General features: G+C 40.2%; 1 protein-coding gene across 1 annotated transcript in view; it reads right to left on the bottom strand.

The window, feature by feature from the left end:
* The window catches only part of SYCP1 (synaptonemal complex protein 1), a 71,454-nt gene extending 57,816 nt beyond the window's left edge, over positions 1–13,638 (bottom strand). Inside the window, exons 1-8 of the mRNA XM_081112547.1 lie at positions 13,513–13,638; positions 12,731–12,863; positions 11,250–11,334; positions 11,030–11,073; positions 10,796–10,852; positions 9,538–9,702; positions 7,992–8,059; positions 3,226–3,299 (exon numbers count right to left, since the gene is read on the bottom strand). Of these exons, the coding sequence (XP_080968673.1) occupies positions 3,226–3,299; positions 7,992–8,059; positions 9,538–9,702; positions 10,796–10,852; positions 11,030–11,073; positions 11,250–11,334; positions 12,731–12,838 (601 nt within the window). The 5' untranslated portion in view covers positions 12,839–12,863; positions 13,513–13,638. The remainder of the gene's footprint in view (positions 1–3,225; positions 3,300–7,991; positions 8,060–9,537; positions 9,703–10,795; positions 10,853–11,029; positions 11,074–11,249; positions 11,335–12,730; positions 12,864–13,512) is intronic.
* Between the last annotated feature and the right edge of the window lie 766 nt (positions 13,639–14,404).

The following is a 14,404-nucleotide window of genomic DNA, read 5'->3' as shown; positions in this document are numbered from 1 at the left end:
AGGGGAAATTCTCCCAAATTCACTAAGATTAAGTTTTTTCATGCCAGCAGAATCAAAGCATTATGATTTTTATAAATTAAGATCTTTTTAGACATTTTACGATATAAAAATTTTGTGCATGCTTGAGTTTGTTGACTAGAATTACTCAGAATCATATATTCTACAAAATTGATCAGATTACCAAAAAAACCAACAGAAGGGACAGCAAGAAGACACAATTGTGCAAGGTGAAAACTTTAGAAACTGCTAAGTGACCTGCCGTACAATTATAAATATGAAAAGAGGATTTAACTATTAAACCAAGGGAGGTAAATTAGGATCAAACTCAGTTTATCATGTATTTTGTTTAGTATAGATAGTTCTTGCCTTTATCGATGATGTATAAGGGAAGAAAATCTATATGATACCTATGAAAAAACACTATCAAACAAAGGAAAGGAAACAACATGCCTATCACTGAAAATGAACTCTATAGAATCCAGATGAAAATTTCAGAAAAGTACTCAATGTTCTCAACAGAACCAAGATAGAATGGCCTCAATGGGAGAGGAAGATACAGTCATAAAGAAAGGACAGGCCACAGATATAATAAGGCAAGTATTAAGAATTTTTTAAGGAAAACAAAAAAAAACATACCTCCTGTCACATCAAGATATAACCTTTAGTTCATTTTACAGTGGTTCTCAACCTTCCTAATGCCGCAACCCTTTAATACAGCTTTTCATGTTGTGGTGACCCCCAATTTCATTGTTACAAATTGAACATAATTAAAGCATAGTGATGAATCACAAAACAATATGTAATTATATATGTGTTTTCCGATTGTCTTAGGTGATCCCTGTGAAAGGGTTGTTCGACCCCCAAACGGGTTGCAAGCCACAGGTTGAGAACCACTGATTTAAAAGACCACCTAGCCGAAACCGGTTTGGCTCAGTGGATAGAGCGTCGGCCTGCGGACTGAAAGGTCCCAGGTTCGATTCCGGTCAAGGGCATGTACCTTGGTTGCAAGCATATCCCCAGTAGGAGACGTGCAGGAGGCAGCTGATTGATGTTTCTCTCTCATTGATGTATCTAACTCTCTATCTCTCCCTTCCTCTCTGTAAAAAGTCAATAAAATTTATTTCAAAAGAGAACCAAGATGGCGGCATAGGTTAACGCCGGAGTTTGCTGCTTTGAACAACTACTTCAAAAGTGAAACTAAAAGACGGAACGGACATCACCCAGAACCACTGGAACGCTGGCTGAGTGGAAGTCCTACAACTAGGAGGAAAGAGAAACGCATACGGACACTCAGAAGAGGCGCAGTGCTGAAGTCAAATTCTGAGGTGCGGAGTGCGCAGAGCGGGCTGGCGGCGGAGGGCGCGGTTGGCGTTTTCAATCGGGAGGGAGTCGCAGACTCTGAGCTCCAGATCCGGGCGAGTCTTTAGGGACCCAGACTCAAACGGGAGAAGCGGGACTGCCTGGCTTCGGTCAGAGCGAGTGCAGCTTTCTCTCCGAGCTTTGCAGCGGGTGCTGGGACTCAGAGAGGCAGAGCCCCTGGGGACAGGACTGAAAGCTGCCATAACTGCTCTCTCCGGCCCACCCTGTTGATCCTGTGCGACCCGCCCCGCCCAAGCCCTGCACAGAGGCATTTGCCGGATAGCCTCAGGCAAACACCAGATTAGCACCTCCCTAGAGGACAGAAGTTCTCTCACTGCAGACACAGCTGATTCTCATAGCCACTTGGCCTGGAGGTCAAACCCTCCCTGGAATTAGCTACAACAATCAAGATTTAACTATAAGACCACGAACAAAGACCACTAGGGGGTGCACCAAGGAAGCATAACAAAATGCGGAGACAAAGAAACAGGACAAAATTGTCAATGGAAGATCTAGAGTTCAGAACCACACTTTTAAGGTCTCTCAAGAACTGTTTAGAAGCCGCCGATAAACTTAATGAGATCTACAAGAAAACTAATGAGACCCTCGATGTTATATTGGGGAACCAACTAGAAATTAAGCATACACTGACTGAAATAAAGAATATTATACAGACTCCCGACAGCAGAACAGAGGAGCGCAAGAATCAAGTCAATGATTTGAAATGCGAGGAAGCAAAAAACACCCAACCGGAAAAGCAAAATGAAAAAAGAATCCAAAAATGCGAGGATAGTGTAAGGAGCTTCTGGGACAGCTTCAGGCGTACCAACATCAGAATTATAGGGGTGCCAGAAGATGAGAGAGAGCAAGATATTGAAAACCTATTTAAAGAAATAATGACAGAAAACTTCCCTCACCTGGTGAAAGAAATGGACTTACAGGTCCAAGAAGCGCGGAGAACCCCAAACAAAAGGAATCCAAAGAGGACCACACTAAGACACATCATCATTAAAATGCCAAGGGCAAAAGACAAAGAGAGAATCTTAAAAGCAGCAAGAGAAAGAAACTCAGTTACCTACAAGGGAATACCCATACGACTGTCAGCTGATTTCTCAACAGAAACTTTGCAGGCCAGAAGGGAATGGCAAGAAATATTCAAAGTGATGAATACCAAGAACCTACAACCAAGATTACTTTATCCAGCAAAGCTATCATTCAGAATTGAAGGTCAGATAAAGAGCTTCACAGATAAGGAAAAGCTAAAGGAGTTCATCACCACCAAACCAGGATTATATGAAATGCTGAAAGGTATCCTTTAAGAAGAGGAAGAGGAAGAAAAAGGTAAAGATACAAATTATGAACAACAACTATGCATCTATCAACAAGTGAATCTAAAAATCAAGTGAATAAATAATCCGATGAACAGAATGAACTGGTGATTATAATAGAATCAGGGACATAGAAAGGGAATGGACTGACTATTCTTGGGGGGGAAAGGGGTGTGGGAGATGCGGGAAGAGACTGGACAAAAATCGTGCACCTATGGATGAGGACAGTGGGTGGGGAGTGAGGGCGGAGGGTGGGGCGGGAACTGGGAGGAGGGGAGTTATGGGGGGAAAAAAGAGGAACAAATGTAAGAATCTGAACAATAAAGATTTAATTTAAAAAAAAATTTATTTCAAAAATAAATACATAAAAGATCACCTAAACAATGTTTAAAAGATTTTTCAAACCACCATCTGATTTGATCACTGACTTAAGAGAGCCTAAAACTAAATGGTGAAAAGACTATTTCTTCCACTGTGAACCCCCACATTAAAATAATAATAAATTGATAAAACCACATAGAACAAGAAATATATTTACATTTTTTTGTCTTTTCTGCAGATCTGGTACAGGTTTCTTTCAGTAAGTTGCATAAATGCCTTGTCGCATTATTCCTGGAACATATGAAACAGCCTAAGTTTAATCTGATTGCAAGCAAAATCATATATAAAAGTTATAAAACATTATTTTTACAATTTTTAAAGGAATTCTTACACATTATATTTTATATATGTCATAGTTAATAAATGACTATATGAAGAAAAAAATGAGCTGACTGTACTGTTATTGAAGCTGCCTCCATTTAAAAGTAAAAGGAATAACTCCTTAACAAGTTTCTACCCAAGTAGCTACCAATAACCTTTTAGTAAACATGTCTAAATTTGCCTAAGGACTAAAGATCAGAAGAGAGGGTTGGACTTCTCATTTACTAATTACCCCATAAATATTTCAGCTACCTTACCTTCAAAAACACAAAATAGGTAATATTCTGATTAGCCATTTATTATGTGAATAACAATACCTCTGATCACCTCAACAGATATTGAGAAAGCATTCAATATTCATTTATGATAAAAAATTCTCAATGAAAGTGGGTTCAGAGGGAATGGTACGTCAACATAATAAAGACCATATATTATAACTTACATCTAACATCATACTCACGGTGAAAAGCTGAAGCTTTTCCTTTAGATCAGAAACAAGACAGGGATGCCCACTCTTGCCACTTTTATTCAACATCCTATATAATAAAAAGCTAATATGCAAATCGACCAGACAGCAGAATGACTGGTCGCTATGATGCACAATGACCATCAGGGGGCAGATGCTCAACGCAGGAGCTGCCCCCTGGTGGTCAGTGCGCTCCCACAGGGGGAGCAGTGCTCAGCCAGAAGCCAGGCTCACAGCTGGGGAGCGCAGCAGCCTCTGTAGCAGAGCTAAGGACCCCTCAAGGGATGTCCAACTGCCCTGAAGCGGGCCTAACCCGGCAGTCGGACATCCCCGGAGGGGTCCCGGACTGCGAGAGGGCACAGGCTGGGCTGAGGGACACCCCCCCCCGCAGTGCACAAATGTCATGCACCGGGCCTCTAGTAGTATTAGAAATCCTAGACAGAGCAATTAGGCAAGAAAAGGAAATAAAAGGAATGCAAATAGGAAAAGAGCAGGTAAAACTGTCACTATTTACGGATGGCATGTTAGTATATACTAGAGGCCCGGTGCACAGATTCGTGCACCAGTGGGGTCCCTCGTCATGGCCTGCGGGGATTGGGCAGAAACTGGCAATCCAATGCCACCTGCCGCTCCCCCTCATTCCAGCCCCGCTGTACCTGCTGCAGGCTCGCACCCAGTCAGTCCCGAATGGGAGAAGCTCACGCCACTGCAGTGACACTTGCAGCTGTGAGCTGTCTCTGGCACCTGTTGGTCAGCTGAGCAGCAATACCACTGTGGGAGCACACTGACCACCAGGGGGCAACTCCTTGAGAGTCTGCCCCCTGGTGTTCAACACGCATCATAGTGACCAGCTGACCAGTAGTTTGGTCGCTTAGGCTTTTATATATATTACATATATACATATACATGTACACATGTATATGTATGTATGTGTGTTTGTATATATATGTGTGTGTGTGTGTATATATATACATATACATATACATATATATATATATATATATATATATATATATGTATATATATGTTTTAGAGGCCCAGTGCACGAAATGCATGCACTGGGGGAGAGGGGTTCCCCTCAGCCCTGCCTGCGCCCTCTCACAGTCAGGGACCCCTTGCTCCTTACCACCCTCCTGCTCGCTCCTTACTGCTCGGCTCACTGCTCCTTAATGGCAGGCTCCTTATTGCTCGCCTCACTGCTCCTTAGCGCTACTGCGGAGGCGGGAGAGGCTCCCGCCACCACCACTGCGCTTGCCAGCTGTGAGCCTGGTTTCTGGCTGAGCGGTGCTGTCCCTGTGGGAGTGCACTGACCACCAGGGGGCAGCTCCTGCGTTGAGCATCTGCCCCCTGGTGATCAGCGCATATATTAGCAACTGGTCGTTCTGGTTGTTCCACCATAATAATGGCTTAGGCTTTTATTATATAGATAGAAAACCCTAAAGATTCCACCAAAATAACAAATAGAATAAACTCAGTAAAGTTGCAAAATACAAAACCAATATACAAAAATCAGTTGCATTTCTATACATTAATTAAGAAAATAATCCCATTTACAAATGCATCAAAAAGAGTAAGATACCTAGGAATAAACTTAACCAAGGAGGTGAAAGAACTATACACTGGAAACTCTAAGACATTGATTAAAGAAACTGAAAAAGACACAAATAAATGTAAAGATATTTTGCACTCATGGATTAGGAGAAATAATATGTATAAATGTCCCTACTAGCCAAAGCAATCTAGAGATTCAGTGCAATCCTTATGAAAATTCCAATGGCATTTTTCACAGAAATAGATCAATCAATCATAAAGTTTGTATGGAACCACAAAGACCCTGAATAGCCAAAGTAATCTTGATAAAGAGGAACAAAGTTGGAGGCATCACACTTCCTGATTTCAAACTATACTACAAAGCTGTAGTAGTCAAAGCAGTATGGTATTGGCATAAAAACAGATACATAGATTAATGTAACAAAATAGAGAAACCAGTAATAAACCCAAGAATACACAGTCAATTCATTTATGACAAGTCAAGAATACACAATGGAAAAAGGACAGCCTCTTCAATAAACATGACTTCAGACACCAGTCACAAGCCCAGGTTGTTACCTGTATCTCTGACCCACTGGCTGTATACATCAGAGGTTCCCAAGTCCTTTCCTTAAGTTCTATTAATTTCTTAGAATGGCTCCCAGAACTCAGAGGAACAATTTACTTACCAGAGCACCAGTTTATCATACAACTATAAAACTCAGGAACAGCCAAACGGAAAAGATACATAGGGCCAGGTATTTGGAAACAATGTGGAGCTCCAATGCTTTCTCCCCAAATCTTTAGGTGTTCACCAACCCAGAAGCTCTCTGAACACTATCCTTTGGGGTCTTTACGGAGGCTTCATTACATTGTTATGATTGAATAAATCATTGGTCATTTGGTAATTGATTCAACCTCCAGGTATTTCCCTCGCTGGAGGCGGAAGTGGGAGCAGGAGGACAGAAAGATCCAACCCTCTAATCACCTTGAAGATTCTCCTGGCAACCAGCCCCCATCTTTAAGGTCTGAAAGTCACCTCATTAACAGCACAAGAGATACCACTGTCACTCTCAATACTTCAAAAATTCCAATGATTCAGAATCTATCTTATAAGACACTATACGAACTCAATCACATACCCATATAAAAATGACCAGTAAATACCAAATATACAGTACACACACGTTAGAAACTTCCTCTTCTCTCTCCCTTCCCCCTATAACCAAATTTCATTTAGGCAGGGGAAAAATTAAGGTGTAACATTTAAATTTATCTAGGAAGTCACAGGTTATCTTTCAACTTGGCTAAAACAGTCCATTGTGGCAGCATTTTTCACTTAGCAACTTCACTAACAGGTTAAAGGTTTTTAGAACCATATTTAGTAAGTTTAAACTTAAATCAAGTAAGGGATGAACAAATTCAGTACTCTATGTAAACCCATACATTATATCCTAACCAATATTTACTTGACAGATGAATTGAACAATTTCATATTTCTATTAAATTCTGCACAATAGTCTAAATGAGATGATAAAAGCAGAAAATAAGGCTTAGCTATTGTCTAGAACAAAAGAAAGGAAAAGTCAAAGATGATATTCAAGTTTTAAGCCAACATAAATGGAAGAATCATTGGGCCACTGGCAAAAACAGAAATTCGAATGTGAGAATTAGCGTGGAACTAAGTTGAGCCCTACTTTGCAAGTGCTGCACCAAAAACAACTGTCAAACAGAAAGGTAGACAATGTACATAGGTAGTTGTAGAATTATCAGGTAACTTTTTGAAACCAGGTAATGGTTTTTCCTGCCTGACATGTTTAAAATTGTTTGCCAAATGCTAGAATGTAAAAACAGTATGTCTTCATTTCTCCACAGCACCCGGTGTGGGAAGCCACCTATTGCAGTGATGGTGAACCTACGACACACGTGTCAGAGGTGACACACAAACTCATTTTTTTGGTTGATTTTTCTTTGTTAAATGGCATTTAAAAATACAAAATAAATAATATAAATCTTTTACTATGGTTGCAAATATCAAAAAATTTCTGTGACACGGCACCAGAGTTAAGTTAGGGTTTTTCAAAATGCTGACACGCCGAGCTCAAATGGTTCGCCATCACTGGATTGTCTTCTCTAGCAGAGAGGTGTGGACAAGGAGCCTGGAATGCTGGTGACCCTTGAAGCCCTGGCAAAGGTCAGGGCTATGTACCCACTGTTTAGTCCAGACAATGGTAGCTGAAGCAACTTCCCCACCAGATAGTCATGTAAATCCTTACTGATAAGATAGTCTGTTACTGGAACCTGCCTAAGGGTTATCCCAAACTCAATAAAATAATGGCAAGGCCTGAGCACAAGCGGAGTCCATCCTCTTGGGATGGGCTCTCGCCTGGCCCTCCAATTTCCAAATTATCTCGTCTCATCTCTTCCATTTGTGTGCGGCTCCTCTTCCAGATCCTGAACCCTGAACCACGCGGGACGTGGAGGAACATACACAACCAGGTAAAATTTTACATATAAGTTAGTGCTTATAACAGAAAGTGCTCAATAAATTATTGTAAATTATTTTTAAAAATTGGAAATAACAAATTCATTAAATTATTACTTACTCTTTTATTAAATCTTTATTTTCTTGAATTCCTTCTTCTAATTTCAAACTTACTTTTTCATTTTCAAACTAATTTACAAAACAGAATAGTTCATCAAATATTGCTTAGCAAAATAAATGAGAATAACAGTGTAATATACAATTACATATGTAGTATACATCTGCTTAAAGAAGTGACTATAATTGTACATCTTTTAACATATATCAGGGGTCCTCAAACTACAGCCCGCGAGCCACATGCGGCCCGCCGAAAACATTTATCCGGCCCGCCGGGTGTTTTTGCCGCCACTGTGTGCATAGGAATTTGTTCATAGTTTTTTTTTTAAACTATAGTCCGGCCCTCCAACGGTCTGAGGGACAGTGAACTGGCCCCTGTTTAAAAAGTTTGAGGACACCTGATATATATAGTGTTTAAAATATCAAATACTTTTGCTATGTAAACAATGCCAACAATATTTCTTTGCTAACACGCTATGATGGGCCATAAAAATTCTTTTCTTTGAACACCAAAAAGTACTTTTTTTGTCACAGCTTATGGATTTCCCCTAAGACAATGGATCTCACTTTCATCAATCTAAAATCAAGTTATCTTTCCTAAACATTTTGAAATGATGTTTTATCTTCATCCAAGCGGCTAGGTGTTTTATCTTCGACCTAGCCCAATGTTGCAGTTTCTCAACATTTTTCTATCACTATGCCATAAAAATTGAAGCTAAACAGTTTCAAATTTAAAGTTTCATCTATAAATGTCATTATCACAATATAAGACATTTGTATTAAATAAAACATCCTCAGTAATAGGAATAAAACTCAATAAATCAGAATCATTAAATCAATATTTCCCTAATCATTTGCATTATCTTGTGCAACTCATCCTGTGTCCATTCTAAAGTTGAAATGCAATTAATATCAATGAAACTTCAAAAAACCAGTCCTTAAAATCTACATCACAAAAACAAGATAAATGCAACTTACCCTGAAATAATACTTTTAATTTTTAATATATTTTTTATTGTTGATAGTATTACACGTATCTCCCTTTCCCCACCATTCTCTCCTCCTCCCAACCCCAACCCCCAGGTCTTCACCACCCTATGGCCTGTGTCCATGAGCTATGCATGTAAGTATGTAAGTTCTTAGGTTTATCTGTTCTTGTTCCCCCAACCCCACATTGCGGTAGTCTGTTCCATGCCTCCCTGTTTCGGGTCTTATTTTGTTGGTCAATTTATTTTGTTCATTCGATTCCATGAATAAGTGAGATCATGTGATATTTGTCTTTCAATATTCTATTTTAAACTGTATTATAAGATTTATTATACTACATTTTCAATTCCAAATCTCATACACCTGAAGTTCTTTTTTTTAATATATATTTTTATTGATTTCAAAGAAGGGAGAAGGAGAGATAGAAACATCATTGATGAATGAGAATCTCACTGATCGGCTACCTCCTGCACGCCCCCTACTGGGGATCGAGCCTGCAACTCAGGAATATGCCCTTGACCGGAATTGAACCTGTCCACTGAGCCAAACCAGCTAGGGGATACCTGTAGTTCTTGAATGGCTTTCCGCTGTGCTTCAATTATCTTTCTATTTTCTTGCAACTTATTTTCTTTCTGCTTCAGTTCAGATTCTATATTCACTTTCCACTTCTTAATCCTTTCAGTCTCTTTATACAATTTTGAATATAGTCTGCTCATTGGCTCTGAATTCTGTTAAAATAGGTTTTCAAAGATTGTTAATTGTTCAAAATGTTAGTATAACCAAACCTAGTCAAAATATCCATGAGTAATTGTTTCTGAATATTTGAGACCAAATCTCTCCTAATAGCATAGTGAAATCTATATTAACTTTTTTGTACTATAAGGCAATCCCTAGTTACTTTACTTCACAAAGTGACCGGTCATTTGACTAAGTTATACCTTGCTGAATAAAATCAAATAACTTCAAAATGAACCTAAGCCAGAAGTTAGAAATATTTTAGTCAAGGAGAGAATCTAGTTGGTTAAAAGCTAAAATAAATCACTCTACAAGAAATCTATAAACTTTAACAATGGTCTTGAAACATTTTGGAAATATAAACATTTGAAGGTTTAATAAAGAACATGAAGCTTAAAATACAATGATGAAAAATAAGAGTGAACACAGATCTAACTTTCATTTAGCCTCAGATTTTACTTGGATTTCCTGCATTATTCATTTCTACATTACAAGGTAAAAGCTAGAGTTTTGTTTTGTTTTAAATCACACTGATTTCTGCTCACTGATGCTCTTTATTATCAAAATATATAAAATAAGTTCCATATTTTAAAATTCTGTGATACTATAGTCCAGCAACAAACATACAGTACTTATTTTATTAGGTCATGAAAGTTCTCATTTTAAAGACATGTATGTGCCATTAGTAAGAACATTTTTACAACTTAAATCAAAAGAATAGCAAGCCCTACAAATTCCTTAGACAGTAAACCAGCCAAACAATCATACCTATTAATAAAAAGATTATAAAATACTGGGTTTGATTCTCAGCCTTTTCACATATTGCATCCATCTTACCTCTTCTATTCTTGATTTCTATGATTTAAATTTAAATTGCCCCTAAAAAGCAGATGCCATTATAACCCAGGAAAATACAGAAGACTAGAGTTTTGGCAATTTTAAATGAGGATAAAAAAAAGAAGGGGGAAAATCAAAGAGTATACTTTAAAACATTAACCAATATTTCTTTTGAAGGCTCAAAAGAAAAATATATAAATAGTAACAAATGATTGCAAGAAATTTCATATGAATGGGAAATCTTCTAACCTCAAAATCAGAGTCCTTCAATCCTTCCTGGTAATGACAACTGTCAGAATTATCAACCTAAAAAATGAATAAATGTTTCCTATAAGAAAATATTTCTTATGAGAGTTTCTACACAGTAGCAATTAAATACTGAAGAGTAGTAATCCAACAACTAAAGAATTTTTTTCTTTTTCAAGCAAGCAGTTCAATGCCTAAACAGATTATATCTATCTATAGGCACTATACTCAACTGACCTGTTCAAGCATGGGCAAAAAGTTAACTTTCTGTAAAGTAGCATCTGCAAGATAAAAGACAAGATATTAAGTATGTGAACATCTTATTTTTTACATTAAGTATTATCTAACTTCAATGTCAAGGCTATCAATATAATACTGTTATATTTTCAGTATCTAGCAATGTGGATTTAAAAAATGCTTCTATGTGAGGTGATATATTGCTTTTCCAGTCTCCTACCTGAATCAATGTTCTTCCCATGTTTGGAGAGATTAGTCATTGCAAATGGAAAACAAGTGGCATCTTCAATAATTTTGTTGAAACTCTAAAAACACAAAGAAGTTCTTAAACTGTCCCATACAACTCTGATAACAAGCAGTATAAAACAGTATAAATATGTAGTTACACTAATAATATACATCTGCTTAAAGAAGTGACTATAATTATAAATCCTTTTATATATAGTTTATTTAAAATATCAAATGCTTTTGCCATGTAAATGAAGCAAAAAATTAGGTATTCGCACTTATTAGATGAACCTAAATTATCTATTATGCAATACATGGTTTGTAAGTATTCAAGAATAACGTTAGGAATTTTAATTAATAGCATAGGATATGAGTTTTCTTCAATTTCATTATGATCTTTCAATTTCATAATTAAGGATTATTTTTATTACATAATATTTTAATGTTACATTGTTGGCTAAAGAGACATAAGAAGTTTTCTATGGCATATGAAAATGTAAATATTCAGCCACAACCAGTTTGGCTCAGTGGATAGAGTGTCGTCCTGCAGACTCAAGGGTCCCAGGTTCGATTCCGGTCACGGGCATGTACCTTGGTTCCGGGCACAACCCCAGTAGGGAGTGTGCAGGAGGCAGCTGATCAGATGTTTCTCGCTCATCGATGTTTCTAACTCTGTCCCTCTCCCTTCCTCTCTGTAGGAAACCAATAAAATATATTTTAAAAAATGTAAATATTCATTATTTCATTCCATCTCTAATATGAAGTTCAACATGAAAAAATGTTTAAATAATTTAGTAGAAAAAGCTTTGTTTCGCCTGAGAAACTTGATGTAATTCTTCCTTTAGATAAGAACTCTATTTTATAAATGAATTTCCCTTTTTATCCTGACAACCAGGAAGCTCAGAGGCAAATTTTAAGGTCAGTCACACTCATTTTTACTAGTATCTCGACATACTTACCCCGTGTTCTTAATTTATATTTTACTATATCATTGTCTATGTCTTAAAGGTTGCCTCTTAATCATTTAAAGAAAGAGGAAGAGTTAAAATAACCAGGTTCCATTATGTCTGCAGAGCTCTAGAGCCACAGCGCTCTTCTTGCCATGGCTGTCTCCTGCACACATTATGCTCACTCATCCGGATCGATGCTTTCAAAATGCTTGGGGGGCCCCACCCTTCGCTCCACGGACAGAGCGCGGCCTGCGGGTCGCAGGGTCCCGGGTTCCATTAAGTCAAGGGCACGCGCCTGGGTTGCGGGCTCGATCCCCAGCGTGGGGCGTGCAGGAGGCAGCCGATCACTGACTCCCTCTCATCGCTGATGTTTCTGCCTCCCTCTCCCTTCCTCTCTGAAATCAATAAAAATATATTAAAAAACAAAATTCTCGGGTAAATCAGACTACATCAACTGGAAGGACTTCTAAAAAATACCGCCACTAAGAGAGTACACCAATCCAAGATTCCGGTGCAAGTTCACCTTGAAGAAATCGGCCTCCCCTCCCTGGGTCTGCGGCCTCACTGCGGACACCTGGCTGCTGCCCACCCTCGGCGGCACGAACAGGGTAAACGACTTCTGTTTCTCCATCTTCTCTGGCGGTCGTCGGGACGACCTGTGGCCCCAAAGCAGGGAGGGGGCGGGAGGGGTAACTGTTTCACGGTCTCATTCATATTTTAAAAGGAGAGACTACCCGGGGGACCCGTATGCATACAGGCAGAGCCCACGGGCACGGACAACAGTGCGGGGCAGGCCTGGGAGGGGTGGGTGCAGGGTGGAGGGGGAGACACCTGGAATACTTTCAACAATACAGATAAATGAAAAATGAACAAATTAAAGGTGACGTTGGTATACTCAGGGACCATCTAAAGGAATGGATGGGACTTTCGCTTGTCCCTGCAGGGGTCCGAGCAAACGCACCCGTTTGTTCCCACCCCCTCTTTCCCTCCCTCTCCCCCACCGACGGCAAGAATTTGCGAGAAACTCGAACACGGCATCACACTGTGACCTGAAAGGAAGGCGGGTTCCGAGTTCCCCGGTCTCGCGCGGGGGGTGGGGGGAGGGGGGGGAATGAGGGGGTTGCGAACAGCCTCGGGTTCTCGGCCTGCCACCCAGGAGGCTCGGGAGACCGGCCGCCTGCGTTGGGAGGCGCAGTATCAAAACATGGCGGAGCTCCAGTCCTGGCCTCCACAAAGGAAGTCGGCACACCCGCCCGCGAGGGTCCCGCCCGCCCGCCACCAAGGAAGGCGGCTGAAAGAACCTACCAGAACGTAGGCCTCCGAACTTCAGTAAAGGCGGGGACACCGCTCCATCTGTTCAGACTGCAGGACGGAGTGATGTGACGAGACCAGGCGGCGGTTTAACGGCTAAATAACCGTCAATAACGGTCAATCGCGTGAGCATGTGAGCACGCACCGCTGACATCTCGCGAGATTTCCCCTTGGGTCCGTAACCGGTTCTTTCCGGTATTCTGGCGCTCTGTGCAGGTCACGTGCTTTCAACTCCCAGGCGCTGTGATGGGTGGGAGCTGAGCGTGAAAAACCCACTTCTGTCCTCGAGAGCTCAGCCTTAGGAAGGAAACCGAAGTACGAACAAACAGTTACAACCTCGTGTCATCCTGGAAAGGTGGTCATGTTTTCCGAGAGGTTAGGACTCAGGGAAGGCGGTGCTCACTGTGGCTTGGGGGGTCCGGAGAGGCCTGGTCACATGCTATGCTTCTCTTACTGCAGCGGTTCTCAACCTGTGGGTCGCGACCCCTTTGGCAGTCGAACGACCCTTTCACAGGGGTCGCCTAAGACCATCCTGCATATCAGATATTTACATTACAATTCATAACAGTAGCAACATGACAGTTATGAAGTGGCAACAAAAATAATTTTATGGTTGGGGTCACAACATGAGGAACTGTGTTTAAAGGGCCAGAAGGTTGAGCACCACTGCCTTACAGAGTTGGCTAGGTAGGGGACGGGATAAAGAGTATTCCTGATGGAGTTGTGAAAGAATATTTGTAAATACTGTGGACATGTGAACCAACGTTTTCCCTGCGGATGTAATTTCAGAGCCTAGTTGAGCCAGTTAAATGAGCACGTGGCATGGTTGCGCCGGAAACTCTCTCCTCTGTAAAAAACTATTTTCCTCAAAAAATAAATAAATCAA

Source organism: Myotis nattereri (genome assembly GCF_964212035.1).
Source record: "Myotis nattereri genome assembly, chromosome: 18".
Lineage (NCBI taxonomy): Eukaryota > Metazoa > Chordata > Mammalia > Chiroptera > Vespertilionidae > Myotis > Myotis nattereri.
The sequence above is the reverse complement of the archived record's forward strand: the minus strand, read 5'-3'. Positions and strand labels throughout refer to the sequence as shown.